Here is a 21,750-nt window from a genome sequence, read left to right on the forward strand (position 1 = left end):
TGCAAATACAAAACCAGAAGGAAAGGTAAATGACCCTAAGAGTGAGGACTATAAGGGAGAAAGATATCTCAGGTTTGGTGTAGTTACTGTTTTTTTCCCTTGCCAGTGATAATCTCCCAATTCAATCACTTCTGACTCCAGGAATATATTTTATATCTATCTGGACGGCAGGTATCACTTCAAACTACTTAATGGATGATAGTGGGTCCTGATATTATCCATTAATTCATTATTTGTTCTGAATGCATTTGTGAATTATGCTGCGAAGTGTCAGGGCATTTTCTGTGAATAACTTCAATTCTCCTATCTCTGCCAATGAAACCCCAGAAAAGGAAAACTTAACAGAAAATGAGATCTGTGGAGTGTGCTTTTAGTCACACAACAAAAAAACAAAACTCAACAAAACTCAATAAAAAATTAAACTCAACAGTTACAAAATGCTCTTCCTGCTCCGCGCTCTTTGCCAGTATTTCATCGCAGTTACTCTCAATTGTTGTAAAATCACACTGCTGAAACACTTGTGTAATAGAAAACACAAAAACTGTTCATTTCGTGTCTGTTGCAGACAAAATAAAATACAAATATTTCCTCAGTGTTTTCAGCTTTTTCCATAAAACATTTTATGTATCTTTCAGTCACTTAGAAACACTTTTCTCTTTAAGATAATATTTATCAGTATTTCAGAAGGAAAACCTCCAGCATTAGACCACATATTTTAAGCACTCAGAATAGCTGTCAGTGCAATTCTGTCTTATGACAATGGAAAACACTACCTCCCTGAGGTGAGCTGGTCAGGAAAAAAAATGCAAGAAAATTATAAAGTTGTATTGCAATATAGTTAATGACAGAGAGTAAGAGCAGAGATATCCTATAATGATTGCCACTTTCCATTCATACATCATCATGTTTTCTGATATCAAGCTATATCCCTGCCTATTAACCATTTAGAAAACGATTATGCGTTTCCTAACAGAGGCAATCCATACAAGAGGCATTTAAAGATACCTACAATTCAGTTAAAGCAGCAGCCTAATGTTTGGGATTTATTTAATGAAATGTGTTTACTAGTTATCTACACAAGGGCTGATTTTGCTTCCCTTAGTTATTCCAAGGGAACCCACCCCCTGTGTAAAAGCACACTTTGCAGAAGCATTACTTGTAGAACAAGATATCCTTTTCTTATGGGTGAGATGTGGCTTGGGATCTGCTGCAGAATTAATCTATTTAAGTTGCTTTTCATTCAACTGAAAAAGCTGAGGGCTGCACATGCTCTTCCAATACTCTTTGTGGAGGAAATAAAAGAAACAGTTTCTCCAAATAACTGTGGTGAATAAGGAACCAGAAGATGCTAATAGTATTCTGCACTTGTGTATCATTTTTATGAGAGGCTCACAGAGAACTTTACCAGTAGTAAAATTTGTAAGTTAAAGAGAATGTTGTAACTGCAAATAAAATGCAGGTAGATGAGGCATATAGAGGTCCTCCTGGCAAAATGAAAGGTCATGTTCTATGAATAAGTGACAAATTCAAATAAAGGCAGAAAACCAGCAGAATACATTGTTGGTGTCTACTTTTTGACAGTGAACTGGAGCTATTTAGTGTAGCTCAGATAGCTACTCTAGCAGCCAGTCCTAATGAATCTAGAAGGCACAGTGTTAGTTTTGAGACAACTCTAAGGTGAGGCTATTTCTCTTCTGTGTTGCTTACAGGAGAGAACTAATAACACTATTCTCTGCCTGTGCCAAATGCACCTGTGCTTATTAGTCCAAGAGGATACAAAGCTCTGGTTTACAGATGTTCCAATGGGTGAAGAATTAACCTTTGCACACATACAAAACTGCATCTTCAAATAGCTAGCGCCAATCCATAGAATAGTTGACAAAAAATACCTGAGACTGGGAAGATTGGAGCAGGTGGAGCAGAAATCACTCGAGGTGATGTATTATCTTCTAAATAAAAGTGAGCAGTCTGGAAACATTTCCTAGAGGGGAAAAAACATAAATAAATACTGAAAAAAAAAAAAAAAAACATTACCCGAGACCTTTTGGAATTCTGGCATTATTGAGTAAGAAAGAAAATCATGGTTTCGAAAACCAATTTTCACGTAGTGTCAAATACTACTGCTATAATGTAAATATTCCCCCCAACACACCACCAAATTATGCATACCACTTGAAGATACTACATTAACTCAGCATAATACATAGTTCATGCATCTTTACCCATACCAGAGGCAGAAGACAGAGCACACATCAGACACAGTGAAAGCTGAAAGAGGAACTCTGCATCAGGAGCTACTGTAGATGCTTCATAACAACTCCAAGTACAAAAAATGCCATAGTCTTCCTTGCTTATCCAAATTCACACACGTAATTAATGTTCCTTTTTATATGATTATGCTAGCCTGAAGATGAAGCAGTGTACAAGATCAGTTCTGGTAATTCATCGATAGATCCTACTGCAGACATGGAAACGCAGTAAAAGACAACATGTCCTGTAACAGACAAAACGGCAGCTCTGGAACTACTACGACTGGGGCTAAACAATTCTTTTCATAATTTAATCACAACACTGAGGGACACCTTAACCAAGGTGGACTTCCCAGAGCTGACAGACAGTAACAGGGAAATTTATAACTCCAGGAGATGTTAGCTTTGTTGCAAAAACATTGGAGTATGAATACAAATGGAATCAACCTTAACTATGACTCACAACACTATTTGTATCTGTGTGGTAATCCAGATGTGAAGATAATAAGAAGAGCATCTGTTAAGAGTCCAAGCTATTCAAGGAACTAAATAACCAACTGCTGCTGAAGCACTGCAAAGCCTCCTTAATTAAAAAAATCTCCATATGATTAGACATGCTAATAACAATCCTTACTCTGGGTCACTTAATCTATTTGAAATATTATTCACTAGTCATTACATTAAAAAAAAATAAGCATCAGGAAAATATTAATCTCATTTTATATTTACAAGATTCTGCTTCTTCAAAGCTGCTGGCTGAAGCTGTTGTATGACTGCTATTCTGTGTGATTGCTTTTATTTCCAATTCTTGTATACTGTTTCTGTATCACTCCAGTGATAAAGTCCCTCATATAATTGTTAGAATAAAATTTTGAAGCCGCTTTGAGAAATAAACAGGGAACATGTATATGTTGACATTTTTTCCAGAACCACTACTGTAGATCATAAAGACTTTGGTAAGCTTATTTAAATTAAGCCTCTGGGAAACATGCCCATACTCTCGAAATGTGTTGGGAATTTTCTGTCTGTGTACAATGCAGATTCTCCTAAAACACAAGTGGGTAACTACATCAAAGGGAAAATTGTGGCACGCAAAATAGTTCTGATGGTTCACATGACAAATTTGGAGTCCAGCTAGAATCCTCTAAAAGCATACCTGTGATGTTCATAGAGGAGCTTTGCCTTCGCATGACATGTTTGCAGTAAGACTATCCATTATGTACTTAGTTTTACTTATGATAATTTTGGATGCAGACACATGTGCCTGGGGACATATTTCTAATTTTTAAAGAGGCTCTAACATTAGCACCCCAAAGAGTTAGCAGCTGATGAGGCGAGAGAAGTTGTCTCAATGCTAGCACAGTACGTAAGAGTCAGTCGCAGGACTGTGTGTGAAATGTCTGTGAGAGGTAGGTGAGTATCAAAGTACTTCAAATCACTAAACACTTTTTGAAAGTGTGGCCCTGCCTGTTTGACACAGAGAAGGCTGACGTACCGTGCTTATTAAAAACAGTATCAACCGACCAACCAAACATGTCAACCAGCCTGACACTTAAGCTCTAAAACCAAAAAATGTCCTCCCCCTAATGCCTACCACTTATGAAATATGATCATAGATAAAGTTTCTGGAGTAACATTACAGAGTTTTGCCACCTCCTTGCTTGAGAAAAGATTGAGCTAAAAAGAATTTAATTAGCTTTCACATCTAAGCAGTACTTAAAATGTCTTCATAATGTGCCATACATTCACTATCCCTCACTGAGCCACTGTATCTTTAATCTTTAACAAGTTAATTGTGGCTGAAAATAAATTACCCCCTTAGCACATTTGGGAGACAAATTCATAGCAGTTGACTTAACCTGTAATAAGACTCATAAATAGGCACTCCATCTGCTTCTGCATCAGCAGTGAAAGCCTTCATGACTAAACCTACTGTTAATAACCATGTCTCACTAATTATCACTTGTTGTTAATGAAAAAAGTGATGACTATTTCAAACTTCCAGACAAAGGTCCCATCACTCAATGTTAACCTGATTATTTAATTTACACCTTTCATCACAGCATTTAGATCTTCAACCTAAAACTGTAATTTGTAATTTAGACACCGCACTTCTTCAAACACACACTTTATATACAAAGATAGCACTAAGCCACTGAATTAATTACAGTGTCTGTATCTGTACAGGAAGGCATGCAGCAGCAGCTCTTTGGTTTAACAGGAGAGATAGTAGATCTGAATGAATACTTCAATGTGAACTACTTGGGACAACATTACACCTCAGACTGCAGAGGACATTGTTTTTCTGGTGTGCAGGCTCTTGGACTTAGCTGAGACTATGTGCTACATATTTCTCCCCTGGGGCAGGGACTGCTAAGAACTGGACTGGAACTGTCATGGAGGCAGGCAGCACAGCATGGTGCAGGCTGTTCACCACTCACATTGGCTGAGAAAGGGAGCTGATCCTCAAAAGTCAGAGGCTTCTCTGACAGGACGGGTTTGCACATTCACTGCTTGCCCAGAATGCATGATGCATGATTACTTCTGTCTGTTTTCAGAAGATTTCAGGGTCTTTTCTGCTCACAAGAGGCCAATAGATATTCTCAAACACTTACTAGAATTTATTTTTAAATGGCTCTGATCATTTAGAGATCCAGTGGATGCAAAGGATCTTTAAATCAATCCTCAATGGATCCAATTATTCCAATAATTCAATTTTTAAATTATTCCAATTGATTTTAGAATGCTTGTTAACTGAAATTTTAATTTCCAAATTTTGTTAACACTTTTATTTATAATTTGATGTCACATAGTTAGGAAGTATTTCCTTTATGGAGGGACAAGTGTAGCCTTTGTAAATTTAAATCTGTTTTTAGTGTGTTTTAGCATGTGCTATCCTTAGAGAGGGTTCTCAGCTCTGTTCCCGTAAACCTAACATAGGACTCAAGGCATCAGTTCAAATCATAGACAAAAAGATGCACATTCTCTGACAGCTCTGTTTCAAAGATATAGGGTGGTAGAGGAAATTTAAAATTTTAATGACTACTCCTGGTGTTGTCTGTCACTGGGTTGGTCATTTCTGAAGCACTGCTGTCATGTAACTTCTAGGAGGCTTCATGACAGCCAGCTGATGTTCAGTATGTCTGTAGATACAAATGGAGCTGGAACTCCATTTGCAGCTTGCTATTCACATTATTAGAGCTAGTCTTTTACTGACATTCACATACCTTTGTGGAAAAAGATTCCTGAATGGTACAACTCTCGCTGACAACTGTTACCATTTTACTATTTTCCAAGCTTTTCCCATAATAACCATTATAACAAGTGATCTGCAGAAACAGCCTGACATTTCTTCCTATACATCATTTAATCAGGTTTATTTTCATTGATGACTTCTATAAACTGTTCCAAAACAAAACGTTATAAAACGTGTTAAGTGATTTTCAGTGTATTATATGTCAGCAGAAACTTCAGTTTCAGTCTCCTTAACGAATACGGTTAATTGAAGCCATCCAGAAATTAAAAGACCAGGGGAAAGAGATTCAAATATCCCTGCTGCATCTATGCTGCAAGGAATCATTCAAGCAGATAGATACTGAGAGAGATGGATAGACTCGAGATTTGGACAGAAAATTCTCTTTAAAGCTGTAATAAAAAAATATCTATCAGGACAACAAGGCCATTAAACAGGCAAAAGAATCTCCTTACTTATTCCACTGTAATCTTAATCATGCTGAAGAAATGAAACTAAAATGACATTGCTTGAAAACTGAATTATAAACATAGACCTACAGTAGTTCAAAATTGTGTATTTTCCTACTGGCAATTAGACAATCTTTAGACAATATTGCCATTAAAAGTTTTCAACCCTGTCAGAGAAATGAATATTTTATCACAGAAAGATTGAAATTGTGCCTAATGAGATAGCAAAGAGATTGGGGAAATTCCTCAAGTGCTGATTAACAATTTCATGTAAAAAAAACCCCACCAAAACCCAAACAACAGATGGTACAGAATTATTTTTCTGATATAAGTCATCTAAGTGAAGAACAAAATAATTTTGTCTTTTTTTAACCTTGAGAGACTGGAACTTGTCACTCTTGGTAGTTACTTGGGTTTTAAACCAAATAACACACCTTTTCATATTAAACACATTTTTTTGCATATCCAAATTAGGAGCTAATAGTAGAAACAACTCAAAACACTATCCACTCAAATACCTGGCTAGGATATACTAATATAATTTTTTGAGTACTCTTGCCAAAGGAATGCAGAGTTACTTCTTGCAAACCTAAACTTTTTCTGAACTTTAATAACTGAAACTAATTGGCCCACGTAAAAAAAACCCCAACCAACCAACCAAAAAAATCCAACCCATTGACAGCTTACATCACGTATTTCAAAATAAAGTAAATCTAACCATAAACATTCTTACAGACTTTATGCTAATGTTTTCCAGACTCAATAAAACCTGCTTAATGGTGAAGTTAATGTTCTGATTTTTCCTAGGCTCTAAAAAAAAGGTGAAGGTTTTGGCACCTTTGAGAGGGCCACAAAGTTCTACCCAGAATACATACTGTTTGTGTTTCATTCCTCTGAAACAAAAACCATGTTACTGGTATTATAACGCCATGAGAATTTTCTTGAGGATTAACAATAAAAGAGCTCCATATTTTATTTTGTAGTACACAAGAAATACAGAAAAGATTAAATTCAAGTCAAGAAAATATTACTGCTAATGGGATTTCTGTTTTATTTTGGAAAGACCTGTGTTACAGAATTGTTCATTCCCAGAGAAAGAATACGAAATGAACACAATGTTATTTGGCAAAGAAACAAGCTTGTAACTTGTAGGATTACTAGAAGTGCACTGTACAATCTGGGTCTTAAAATGGATGGTGTTCTTTAGTAAATAGATTTCAAATACTATTTAGCATCAGGGATGAAACACTGTGGGAAGATGAATATGGATGTTCATGTTGCATAACAAGAATGACAGGAAAAGGTTCTCAATAAGAAAGTGGTTAGCTGGAAATCCTGTGATGGACAGTATAATTATCCAGCTAGACATATACTAAGGAATGAGTGTGCAATACTTACAGCAATTAACTGCTTATTTTGAAAGAAGAAATCTTGCTGAAAATTCATTCCTCAAAAGTGTCTTTAATCATGCTGGGGGCTGTCTGACTCACTAGCACACTTGCTCAGAACAAAGAAAGCCCAAAGTCAATTTCTTAAGCCTAGCCTGTTCAGGGACAGGATGTATTCTGTCTCCATGTGGGGCACTTCCTGCTGGGCCGGTAGGAAACTGGTGTCAGGAGATTAGCGGAAAAGTCAGTACGCACAACCATAATGTTATATCCTAGAGTAGTTTGGGAAGGGAGGTCCAGGTCTAGTTCCTGGTTCTTCACAACTTTTATACATTTTAGGTGAAGCAGGACTGAGCAGGGAAAAAGAAAAAAAAAGGAGAAAGAAGCTGTGGAAGCATCTGTGAGATGTTTGGGACTGCCTTCCCCCTTGTTCGTACAGCTCCTGGAAGAACAAGGTTCTGTTCCTTGGTACTAGTTTATGTGTTAGCACTGCAGAAACAGTAACAGGATTAGGTTCCTGGCAATCGCAACGTAGCAAGAATCTCTATGGCAGAATTTTTTGCAATGTATTGTCTCATTCTGATCCACTACTGTGTTTTCTCCCTGGCAGCCTGCACACTCGAGAAAGTGATAGGGTTGTGCATGGATTTTTAAAGTCCTATGAGAGCGTAGGCAAACATGTTCCTAGGAAGATTCCCTGGCTTTATCTAGAACCAATGAAAAACAGCCAAAGGCTTGAGCACTGCCATATACTCACTAGATTCCAGGTATGCTTTTAGCTCAGGCCAACTTGCATTATATCATGTAACACTTGACACAGTTTGGGGTTAGCACAGCATAGAGACCATCTCCAGTTAGTGATGTGAATGCAGCCACTGTTTTTCCTCACTGTGAGGGAAAAGACTTCAGCTCTAGAGATCTGTGCCATGCCAGCTGGTCTGTTTTATTTCACAGTATAGATATTTTCTTTTGCCCTCACTAGTTATTTATCATGAGTTCTTACAGCTATCACTTCTCTTTAGCCTATTTTTTTCTGTCACATATTTCTTGAGTCACAGATAGACACACCCATGAGGGAACCTCAGCATATGCATGCACATGAAACACGTATTTAGTTACCTGCTGAATGGTTTGAAAGGCAAATTCTGGTGTGGCAGAATCACAAAGTAGAACAACTTTTCAGTCACAGAACATCATGACTACTGTAAGAGCTACTCAGTAGCATTTACACTATCATGGTATCATTAAACTATCCAATTTCTGTCTTGCATACAATGTCAGGTACAGCGCACTCCTACAGTCCTACTGCATGAATGACATAGTCACACAGTCCTGTTGGGGACTATAGAAGTTCATTCAAAATTGTCAACTACCTTTTTTTAACTGTTAAAGGATTGGAAAGATAGGAAACTAATCTGTGCCATGCTATTATTTTTCTTCTCCTTCCTGTTCTTCCCAGTGCTCTGTTAAGTCACTTGGCTTCTAAGCATTAATAATCACAACTAATTGTTTAGTAAAACCCCTCAACTGGAAATAAGCTATTTGCAATGTTTCAATCCTCTGAAAAAACAAACAAAAATTGTAGTTGAGCATTTTAGACACAAAACACCTTATTTTGCCAGCTTTGTATCATGCTAACAGGCAAGATCCAGTCTCCCTCCTGTAAACCGGGAGCAAGAGTGTCAATCACATTTTTCAAATCAGAGCTCTTTAGAACTGAAAAAAACTCCAACCAACCAAAAAGCCACTTACCTCCAGTATATGAGAATACCCACAAGAATCACTAGACAGATAAAAGTCAGGGCTGATACGACCACAAGTGGTATAACTGTCTTCTTCTCTGATTCCAGACTCTCAGCTAGACCGATACGAGACTCATGGCTAATATTACTTGCCTCTGCAGTCAGAGAAAATTGAAACAGTCCATGTTTAAATTCTGTAGAATGCACAACATGAGTGAATGTGTCTTATAACAAACCTACTTAATACCACTTACCTCTATGTTTCACTATGTACTGCGGAAAGTACATAAATTTGCAAACCAGCTTACAGAAAAAAGCAGATAGAGGGTAAAGCAAAGTGTTCAAGCTTATGTAACTCGGCCTTCCAGCAGTGGAGACTCCTCTTTTAAAGAATAGCAGATTGTTGTTAAAATATAGGAGAACAAAGGTTTTTAATTTCATCTGTTTATTAGCTGAAAGCCAACTGAGTTAAAGAATCTGAGTATCTAATATTGGAATGTGTAAAGAACATTTTGATATTGAACTGTCACTCATATAATGCAAATCACTTCTCTGGCTAATGGCTTAATAGAAAATTTTCTTACAATAACCCCTGTGTGCTTGCCACATTGCAGTTAAGCCTTCTGTATTCTAGTACTCATTGCCTGTCCTGTAACTTGCCTTGTAGACATATCCTGCTGCCTTTGAATCCAATTGTAGTGCTTCCTCAGCAAAGTATACTGGAGCCAGAATTAAATTTCCTACCTCTGTCTTTATAGGCAACAAAATTATTATTTAGATAATGCCTAGATTTCACATTTCTGTCAGCCTTGTAATGCTGGGTGACAGAAATATTTGGACATAGGAATCTGTAGGAAGATTAAAACAATATCTTTTACAATCTTGTTAAATAAGGGAACACAACAGTGAATGAGACCAACCCTGCATTTTTAATTTTTGTCATTCCTTAAGTAAACATTTTAGAACTGTTATTTTAACAAAAAATTACTGATTCTTTTAAATCTGTTCAGTTTACTGTGACCTCTGATCATTACATTGGTTAAAGCACAAAAATAAGCACTTTTGCATTTGTTAGAATGTGACCACTAGATTTTCTAAGACTGTTTTTTGCTTTTGTGAACAGCCCTAATTCAATGAATGTTCTGTATGGGAACAGAATTTTGCTGTTTAGAAATCAGCTGCACTCCATCAGGATTTCAAGCGACCAATTCTAATGAATTAAAATCTTTCAGACAAAAGGGAGGAGGGAATGGAGTTGGATCTGGGGGGGAAAAAAAAAGAAAAAAAAGACAACAAATCACAAGTTTTAAATAGGATGTCAAAACCCAAACAGCTTCACACAGTACAGATTTCCAGGCAGCTCTTTGCTTGATTCCATTTTCTTGAGTTTAGAGGTTTTCAGGGCTTTATATGCAAAAAATCTAGGCTCTGATCAGACATCAAGATCAAACATCTTCTTGGTTTTAGTTCTAAGTACTCTAATACCCAAATCAATCACTACTCTTTAAGTCATGTAGCTCAGTGGGCAAAGTGATTCCAGGCACAAGTTGCTTCTGAAAAATCTGTTGCCAAGTTTCTGATGAGTAGGCTAAAATCAGTATTTCCTACTGATTTCAGCGGAAACTAGGTGTACACATTAGAGATCAGAATATGATCCCTTTGAAGTATTCATACTTGCTTATCCAACTCTGGATTAATTCACAACATAAACCCCAGCCTTATCTGTGTGATGACAAGGTTCCTCCAAACTGCATGACCAAGTCCTATTAGGATTCCTTCTACAGGGAATGAAGAGCAGGGTTCACCTGTAATGGAGAGTTTCTTGTCCACTTGGCCATTACTCCAATGATGGCAGCTGAAAAGGCAGTCTCATATATAATAAGTATCTTTGTTCCCTAATAATTGATGTATTTGGATCCTTTGCATATTTCTTTATATTACTTTCTCTTACAGTTTTTCAGCTGAAGTTGAAAGATTTAAGTAGCCATAGAGGTCTTATGGAGAAAGCCTTCGTTAAGAACCAGCATAAATATGCATCAGCAACTACAAAAACTGAGAAAAGTTTAAATGACAATTTTTTTCTGTAATGGTCACAACAAGAAGACATTTAATCAATTTCTGGTGAATTCACTGTAATGCATAGTAAGTTCTCTGCTGAGAGTGTTTTTGTTTGGTTTTTTTTTTTTTCTTTTTTTTTTTTGTTTAATTTCTTTATAATTTAATTAAATGAAGATGTCTTTGATTTACAGGAGACCATGTTAGACATGCTCACATTGTATTTTCAGTTTATTAAAAGACAGTATTTGGCATCATTTATTGGAAAAAATAATGTACATGAAATGATACTGTATAGTGTCCTTCAATATACCTACAAGACAAACTCTAAGTCTGTTGCACTACTACTCCAGTGTTGTATAATCCTTTTTACTGTCAATAACAATTAAAATGACACCCATATGTAAACTATAAATCTCTAATGGTAACACTCACATTAGTACCATAGGTTGTGAAATATTGATGCTATTTTTGCTGATTTTTAAAGAAATATGTATTTCACATAATGCTGTAACTACATACCTACTAAACTAACTCACTTATCGATTCAATTTTATAACATCTACCTTCTTAGAACTCCTACTAATTTCAGTATGTTTTTTATTTTAATTTTTATTTTTCATTTTTCACATTCTACTAGGCCCAGCTCCACAGAATGTAAATTTGCCACTTTTTCATATTAATATTCTAATATGAAAATATAACTCTAATGTACATGAGTAATACAACCTCATGTGATTTAACTGTGCATTTGTAGGACTGGGCCGAAAATTTCCCATGCTCTGTGGATGCCATTCTTTAGTGGGTTTAGTTGAATGATGCTGCCCTCTACAGATGCTGTGAGTCCTTAATTGAAGTTCAGTTAATTTTCTAAAATAGTAATTTAACCTTGTTCTTTGTTTTGTTTTGCTTTTTTTTCAAACATCATAGATAATTTCTGACTTTACTCTTGGATTTTCAATACTCTAACAAGAGAAAATGGAAATTACGTGTCTGAATACTTTGTGTTTTCCATAATGCATTTTTCAATAAAAGGTAATATTTTATATTTATCAGGTTTTTATCCATGTAAGGTTCAGTTTTGCTTTCTGACCTTATCCTTGGAATCACAGATCACAAATACTGTTGCTGACTTTAAGAGAATTAAATAGGAAAACAGCACTATATAGAAATAGGTTCAGGAGAATCCGGCTCCAAGTATTTTGGAAATATTCAAATCTGGCACAAAAAATCTGCATCTCACTGAAATCTGAGGGTGGCATACAGAGTAAGAAAGAAAATTGATGCTTTTATGAGTTAAGATGAATCAGAATCAAACTGAAGCATCTTCTTCCTTGCTCAATACATCTTAGAAAACAAAACAAAACACAAGGAGAAAATGTGCTGCTGTAAGTTAAAAACCAGGAACTCAGAGTCATGGTCATAAGGGCAGCACTTGTCTTTGTACAGAGAACTTAGGTCCCTCTTAAACCTTTAAAACTAAAAGGAAACAGTTAACATTAAAACAAATTCTGGTTTCAGATTGAGCACCACCCAACATCTGCTGACAGTACACATCTGTCCAAAAGCAGAGTATGAATCTTCTTACTGAAGAATATTTCAGGTGCAGTTTTAAGCAGCCAGAAGTAGCATTCACAAGACAGACAGGTCAGCATGCACCCCCTGTCCCCCAGTGCTTCCTTAATCACACCCACTGGCACTGTTATGCTCTCCTTTTATTATACGTAGATAAACTTCTTATTCTCTATGGCACAAAAGTATCCCCTCACAGCTTTCCATGCTATTCATTAGACTTATCCATAACTAACCTGCCTCAGAGATGTTGAATACTGACGGGTGATCACTAGTAACAGACGAGGCTGATGACTGTGATGATCCAGGAGTTAATTCTGAGTTACCTGCTTCAACTGCCCCTTCAGTGTCTCTCTCATTAAGGTCAGGAAAACTGAAATCTGTTGAAGTTTCATTATCATTAAGGCTATCTGAGGTACCTTGGCCAGAACCACTTTCTTCATCACTTGTAAAAACAGCCCAGGACTTGGACTCTGATGTGTTTTGCAATGGGACGCTAGCAGTCTCAATGTAGTTCTCCAAAACTATTGCATCGTTGTGCTTCTTAGGTATCACGCTTGCTGTCAAAGTTGGTATGGATGTATAATTATGTCTGTCCATGCCACGGTTCATCTGACTGTCTGATGCAGCAGCTGAATTTTTCTCTTCTTCTTCAGGTTTCTTAGAATGTGAGCTTATAATTAGGTTACTCTGATCCTTGTTATCGTTTACCTCTGTATCTTGTTCCTCAACTACCATATCCTGAGCTTCTCTATGGGAAGTGCATGAGATACAGTTACTTACAGGGAAGCCATCATCATATTCATCATAGTCATCCTCAACTACAGAAGGCCACAAATCAGTACTGGACATTACACTGGGAGACAAACCAGAGGATTCTCTGGAAGGAACCAGCAACCTACTCAAAGTTACAGGGATCTCACTTTTGGGAGAAATAGCCGTAACAGAAATATGTACATTTGGTAAAGGAAGAGTGTGATGAATGGACACATCAGAATCAGAAACAACTGCAGGTATACTGACAGGATCAAAACCAAGTGTAGAACTTGAAGAGACACTGGCAGCCTCACTTCTTCCAAAAACACTTGAAGAGATATGGCTGTCTGCAGGAGTAGCTACATGTGATAATGTATCACCTGTTAGGAAGGGAGTTGTTACGGCATTCACTGCTTTTGGGGGGAAGGCATTTGTATTTTCTAAACTGGTCAGCTGGAATGAAACATCGCTACTGTACAACGAAGGCATAACCTTCTGAACATCTTCACTGTTAAACACACTGGATGAAACATACTCCTTACTTGCATGAGAAACAGGTAAACCTTGAAGTGACGCTGCGGGCTTACTAAAAGTGTTGGAGAACATATCATCAACGGAAGGCGCAGACGTAGAATGGAGCATGGTTTCAGTTGTAGCAGAACCTGGTTCCATTTGATGCAATATTTGGTCAAATGTAGAGCTATCTTTGTGAACCCTGGAGCTTTCAGCCAATATTGGATCACTAGGCACAACTGCAGCTGTGTTAAGCAGGGTGCCATCGACAGAAGATTGTAAGGAGGATTGCAGTAATGCTTCTTTATTTAATGTAGCTGAGGTCTCATAAAAGTATGGCTGAGTTGAAGATAACATTTTGCTATAAGCAGGGGCAGAGAGAGCTTGATCTGAGCTTGCACTAAGCATAGGTTTAGGCAAAGTGTCATCAAAGGCTGGAGTTGTAACATGCAAAGGCTGAACGGAAAGGTGGTTTTCTGTAAGTTTACTAATATCATGATCAAATATCTTAGTAGTGGGAAAAGCGAGAGAGACTGGAAGGATTCCCTTTATGCTAGAAACAGGAAGAAGGCTTTCTTGCAGAGATGTATTCTGCTTAATTACATCAATATTAGAAACAGATATAAAAAGTTCAGGTATCACTTTACTCTCAGCATTGGAAGCCATTTCACTTAAAGAAGAGGAAATGTGCAGTTCTCGCTCATCTTCATCTATAACATCACCTTTTTGAAGTATCTTATTAACATCACTAAACCCAGATGATTCATATGTAATTTCATCTACAGAATCAGAGGAAGAAACGTTAAGTACCGTCAAAGTATCTGTATCAGGCAAAAGGGACTCACTACCAGAGTATGCTTCAGACCAATCCATATCACTAGATAGAGAGCGTGTAGGCTGCAGCAAAGTATCAGCTTGTGATATTACAGAAGAAGTTTTATGCACCAGTACATTGTTATAGCTGCTAAATAAAAGATCTTGACGGAATACGTCAACAGAATCGTGCACAAATTCTGCAGAGTCATAGGAAACAGTAAAGCTTTGGAGGGAGCCCACATTACTAGACAAAGCATAAGGAAGTTCAGACACTGTAGATAGTACATGCATATTTAAATCACTGCTGGATGGTTCAACTTGAGAAAATATATGAGTTCTATTATGACCGAATATCAGTGTCTCTGAAGCAGCATGAGTAGTCTGATGTGACATCACATCAGCATATTGAGCAACGTTTGGCTGTATTAATGCATCACCCTCTGCCAACGTCAAAGAAGCATGCAGGGACACCTTATCACTTGCAACAGCTGGAGTAGCACTTTGTGGAAACATTTGAGAAACTGTATACAAACGGTGAAACATTTTACTACTGGAGGAAGCAGAGGAAAATGTAAGCAAAGATACATCATCATAGGAAGACAGGGTGGGTTCAAATGACACATCAACACTGGGAAATACAGGTGTAGCATGCAAGGTCACATCACTATCTGATGTAGCAGGGGTAGTGTCGAGCATCTGAGAGTCAAACAATAAAGGGGTGACTAGAGGAAACACTTCACTACTGTAGGAAGGTTGAAGAGGTATCTCACCATTATAGACTGGTTGAGTTGTCTGAGAGAGTACCTCACTGGCAGCAGAAGCAGAACCATATTCTCCAGAGCTTGAAGGGATAGAGTGAGGTGATAATTCAGCAGAGGAGAAAGCAAAGGTAGAATAATGTGGCAATTCTAAATCCGCATGTGAAGTGTCTTGTGAAACCACTGGGCTGCTGGAATAGGGCACTGTAGCTGGCTTTAATCCCTCTGCATAACCATCTGTGTAAATGGTCTGAGACAATTGCCCCCTATGCGAAGTATCAACAGATTGAGTTGTCTGATCCGTGGCATTATGAAACCATACGTTTCCATCAGTGGAAGAAGTGTGCTTTGGAGACTCATCAGAGCTTGAGGGTGCTACACCTTCTGAAACATACTTAATGGAGCCTTGGGAAAGAGCATCATGCATGCTTATATCTGGGCTTCCTGAAGGAAGCTCTTGGGAGCTCTCCTCTGTAATCAGCTGTACTGAAGAAGTGGTAACAACTGTACTCCAAAAGTCATCAGATTCCTGATTAGGCTTAAAAGGAGTCAATAAGAAATCTTCCTCACTATGGCCAGTAGTGGTTATTCTTGTTGGTTCAGTGCCTGAAGAAAGATATATGTATTCTTCTTCTATGCCTTTGGTGGAGTCAATGAGTTGAGGAGGAATTCCAGTAACTCTTTTGGCTTCCAAAAAAGGATCTTCCTCTTCTTGAGAAATTTCACCAAGAGGTGGAGAAGTAGGGTAATAAACTGCTTTGAAAACATCATCTTTACCATGCAATTCTTCTCTTGTTAAGTATCTATTTGTTTTAGCTTCACCGGGTCTTGTCCCCATTTTTCCTTGACTGTAGCTGGATGTAGTCACCTGGACACCTTTCCTCATTTGGTTTACCATACTGTCAGTGCTAGGAATCACTGCAGTTTCTTCATTCACCTCTGTTTCTTTTTTCTCAACTTCATCCTTTGAAAAAATATCATAGCCGAAGACAATTAAAAATATAGACACTGTACATAAATGAAAACCCGAACTGCAAAAAAACATTTTTCTGGGTCCATGAAAACAAGATGCAAAACAAGATAACACTTGAGAAGATCTTTTAGTTTTAAAGCAAAATATTTAGCTGCAAGAACAGGTATCCTCTCTTGAAAATATTACTTTGCAATAGAAACAAAAAATCCTGTATCACAACAATTTCTTATATAGTGTTACTTTTACCCTGAGAGACAAAACCAACTCACAGTATTTATCTACTCTATTAAAAAGCTCTACCCCTTTCCTAATAAAATGCAATTGTATATGCAGTACACACCAATGAAAAAATGGGTTTGCTATCAGAAGGTCTTAGAGATTTGCATTAATATCCTGCTCTTGATTAAACTGTCTTAGTAACAGACTTTTTAAAATATATTGATGACCTGTCCTCAAATCTGCTGAATCTTCAGAGTTTCTGGAGAAGATGTCAATATGGTCACCATGACTGTAATAGCTTCACAAGTGTTGCGAGTGATGCCACTTGCTTCCCATTATGGCCTTTTGTTTGGTGAGCATGAATAGTGATACTTAGCGAAAAGTCTGTGTTGCAAATTTTGATTTCTAAAGATGGATCCAAAAAGGAAAAAAAAAAAAAATCCTAAATACAATCAGGATTTGGGCTGTTGTTGAGCATCTAAATTCAAACCTTTTTACCCCCTCTCCAACTTTCCCTGCCCCAAATAAAAAAAACACAATGTGGAAGCATCTAACTTGCTCCGCAGGCATTTTTGTTTTGACCTAGACACAGCAGTGCTCACAGCTCTTTGTTGTGCTTCAATATAGATCTGCACCAGAACCAAACCTGTCCAAGCAGCACTCTGCAAACTAGACTGAGGGGCACCTTCAGTTTCTGAAGGGACTTGATTTGATAGCACACATAGCCCTAAGAGACACCAGCAGGACAGAGCTTCTTGCACAACACAGTTGCAACTCCTTTTTCTTTTGAAGATCTGGCTTGGTGATGTGGTGGCAATACCCACCTGTTCTTATTCAGAAGCATAATGTTGAGAGAAAACACCCAGAAGATAGGAGACTGAGACACAGTTATCAGTCTAAGAAATCCTCAGTTTCCACTGTATTTTAACTGAGTAGATCTCCCACTCCAGTACCAAAGTGAACAGGGCACAGCAGAGGAGAATGTAAAATCAACAGCCTTTGAAAGAAATGCCCAAGGTAAAGCACTGCTGAATAAATTGTTAACTAGTGCACTTGCTACTAGGAGTTGTTAGCTTTTAGCCAGTCTCACCAGAGTGAGGGCTTTAACCACTAGGCTAGAGCTATGCTTCACACTGCTGTCCTTTTTTCATACCAGGAACCTCTTGTGCACTAACATAACATAAGGTACCTCAGATATAACTCTCAGGTTTGGATTTCATTATGAGAGCTAAGTATGTAAAATGCCAGGACAGCAGCACCTAGACTGTGTGTCCTCAAACACAGACTCGACTAGACAGGTCCTTGTTTCTGAAAATCTACTTTCCGTAGGGCAATGCCTGCACTTGTAAACTTTCTTGGTTCAAGTAAAAATCAGTTGACATTCACTGGCACTCAGTTATTGTCCTGACAGATGCAATATAATAATCCAGTTACACAGCTTACATCACCAGAGAAATAACTGTATTATTGGTTACTCATTGTCCACAAATACAAGGAAAGGTAAAAATAGACAGGCAGGTAAGCACAGACTATCTATTTAACTAACAAGGACTTGCCACTCAGTGAGAATATTGTGGTCATAGACTGAAACTATAAAATAAAAATTCAAAGGGAATACTTGATACAAATGTAGGTTTTACCAAAGGAACTGTTCATGTTATAAAATCGGTATTATGGATCGTTAAAAACATAATTGTGGTATTTTCACCTCTCTCCTTGCTGGGACACCAGAAACCTAGTCACCAAATATGAAGTCTGCAGAGGTTATCACAAAAACATCCAAAACCATATAAAATAGAGTTATATTGTAATGTCTAACTTGAATTTTAGAAGTAAATGAACCTCCAAGAATTTTGGAGTAACTGTTAAATTCACCTGATAGCACACTCATAGGTGACACATGTGAATATTACTCTTCTGAACAACTGCCTTCTTCCCCTACTTTAGTTTACAACATGGTAAGTAAGTCCACCATAGAATAATTTGGGTTTGAAGGGACCTTAAAGAGCACCCAGTCCCAACCTCCCTGCCATGGGCAGGGATACCTTCCAGTAGAACAGGTTGCTCAAAACCCCATCCAACCGGGCAATCATAAGAAAGCCCAAGTCAGATTTCTCATTAAACAAACTAGAAAATCTAATGCTGGGTGCCAGCTTTGACTCTGCTAAATGAACAATTTTGTCATTCATTTTCATTCTGAGGTGACAGTAACTTGATGCCCCATTTTCAAAAATATTTAAGCATACCCTGTGATATCACTTACTTCTCCAGGTATCTCCAGCACCAGAGAACTAAATAGAGAGGTATCTCTAGTATCTAGAGAGAAATACAGCTGAAAGAGAAGGCTGTATATGTATATATATATGTAGATACGAATGCAGATAATACATTCTGTTGGTGACATAGTTTTGTAAATTTTTATGGAGTATAAATTCAATTTACTTGAAATGTATGCATTTGAAATACTCTCTTAAATAGAAATGAATGCTATACCTCATATTCTTCAGTTTCATTCAGTTCAGGAATGAGGTCAGCCTCTATAAAACAAAAATACACACCATATCATCCAACATTTCAAATTCTCAGAATTATTAATTCTGCAAGGACTCAACTGATTAATTAATATATTTATTGAAGCCCAGTCTAAGATGTTTTATAGGATTGCATTTGCAGATTGTGTTGAGGACTAGCTTTAGGGGTAGAAATATTCATCCAGATAGGAGGTGTTCAGCCACAACAGTTTTGTCTGGCTCTTGTCTGATACTGCAACACGTGTTGGATCTGCACTGAGGAACCACATCCTGGTCAGGGAGAACCAAGTTTATGGAAATGTTTTCTATGAGAGAGTACAGTTTAACACAGAAATATAGGTGAGATAAAAAAAAGGTAATCTGTGCATCCAGGCGTGGAGTTAGGTACTAGCACAACAGCCATGCCATCATGTTCAGTATGCAGTGGAGCTGCTTGCCTCCGTCAGGAAAGACCAAAGAGACCCACCCTTCCTAGAGTCCAGCACTGTAAGGCCTTTTTCATACTCCTTCTCTACTTGATTTAATGTAAGGACATGAACCACATGTATCACATCCCATAAGAAGTCCCCAATAAACAGGTATGAGATGCTTTGTGAAGAACTACTCTAAGGCTTTTGAGGCCTCCTCACTTTTCATAAATAAGTAACAGCTGAAACAGTATCAATAAATGAATCTCCTACAGCCCAGGTGAAAAATCCTTCAGAGTTTAGAGTTAGTCTCTCACCTTCTTTCTGTCTGTCTTTTTAGCTAAATCCAATATTTTACTTCTGGTGGTGGTCAGGAAGGGAGGCTTCAAAGCAGGTTGCAAGAAACCTATAAATCTAATACCCCTTCCATAGCATTAACTCATCTGACTGCTGCTTTGATCCACAGAATGGTCCATTCCCTTTCTAAATCTTTCTAAGCCTTTCTCCTAAGCAATGTTCTAGTGCTCTGCCCATATGCCAGTGCTAGCAAGCATTCTGAGGACTGATTCGCACTAAGCGAAAATGCCAGTCCCTAAGCCTAGGAAGCAATTCTAACAATAGCATCACAGAGGGCTCCATCTCTGCATTTCATCCACAATTCCCAAATAAAGTTTCCTTGGCATACTAGTACAAAGATGTCATCTTTACACTTCTCATCTCTGCAAGTCAGATGTGGATCTATGACTTAATTTGTATTCTCTTTGGTCTGTCTGTATCTATTTTTCAAAACAAGGTGAGACATATTATATGCAACATAAACTAGATAAAGTTTATCAAGCTAACAAGCTCATACAGCTTTACTTGTAGTTTATAGCACGTAAACAAATTTTTGCTTCACAAAATCTTCGTAAATTGCTTTTGGTAACAAACATTTATAAATTACCGAGTACTGAATTAGCTTTTCATTAGCAAGATAGAGAAAAATGATCTTACCTCTGACTCCTGGAAGCCTAGGAGTCTCTGGGGCAGGGTGGGGAGGGGAGCAGAGAGGAGGAAGGGGTGGAAGAGATAATGATATTCCCTGGCTTCTCAATGATATAAATCAAATATTGTAGTGATCAGTTTGAAAGTCTTCCCACAGTAGACCCATACCAGGTATTATGTACTCAATAGACTTCTCTGAAAAATATTTTTAACACAGAGGAATTCTATCCATTCTTTCTGCAGTCACTATTCTTGAGTTGAGCTTTAATCAGACTCAATCAGAAAAATAAAATATGCACATAGAGTATACAGTAGGGTATGTGCTGCCATATAACACCATCAAACTACAGCTTCTTGTTGTTTTCTCCATATATAAAATATACATTAACAGCACTAAGTCTTCAGGCATTTTACAAACCCTATTTAAATTTAGTTGGTCACAGAAAATGTATTTTTCAAAAGCATTAGAGGCACACACTTATAGAAGTTCTGTCAATCCTGTTGCTGTGGTTTTGATTTGACAGGAGATGATGGAAATTGCTAACATTCCCCAGCCAAGAAGAAGAACCCCATCCTCCAAAAAACAACCCATTGATGTAGGTTGATGAACAAGCTTGTTTATTTTTAATGGAACCATATATTGAGTATTCTATAACTTACATTTTAAAAGAAAATAATTAAATCATTAGTTAGAAAGTTTTTTAGAATTCTTTTCATAATCCATTTTAGTGACAGATAGAGCATACAAAAAAAGGTAACTATTTCCCTACATTTATGTTCAATGCAAATCTTTAGAAAACTCTCTTAAAACAATATGATATGTAATTGTAGAACAACGTGTACAACACAAACTGTTTTCATTTCTGTACTGTCTTATGTAATAAACTGCATTGCAAGAACAAAAGTTAAGCCTGTTTCTTCTGATTAAATTAGTTTTCAGATTTCTACATTTATCAACACAAAATTAGAAAAAAGCATCCCCTAAATGAAACATTTAATATATGCTTAGCGGTTTTTAGGACAAAAATCACAAAGACAAGTTACAAAGAAATTGCATAGCTAGACCCTCACAAAGCATTGCTGAC

At 37.4% G+C, this 21,750-nt stretch overlaps 1 protein-coding gene across 1 annotated transcript in view; it reads right to left on the bottom strand.

The window, feature by feature from the left end:
* PTPRZ1 (protein tyrosine phosphatase receptor type Z1) overlaps window positions 1-21,750 on the bottom strand; it is a gene marked incomplete at both ends in the record, with an annotated part of 134,503 nt that overhangs the window by 21,932 nt on the left and 90,821 nt on the right. The window contains 4 exons of the mRNA XM_080621782.1: window positions 1,890-1,981; window positions 9,092-9,236; window positions 12,945-16,515; window positions 19,237-19,280. Coding sequence (XP_080477908.1) covers window positions 1,890-1,981; window positions 9,092-9,236; window positions 12,945-16,515; window positions 19,237-19,280 — 3,852 coding nt within the window. The remainder of the gene's footprint in view (window positions 1-1,889; window positions 1,982-9,091; window positions 9,237-12,944; window positions 16,516-19,236; window positions 19,281-21,750) is intronic.

The sequence above is a fragment of the Psittacula echo genome, assembly GCF_963264785.1.
Source record: "Psittacula echo genome assembly, chromosome: 1".
Lineage (NCBI taxonomy): Eukaryota > Metazoa > Chordata > Aves > Psittaciformes > Psittacidae > Psittacula > Psittacula echo.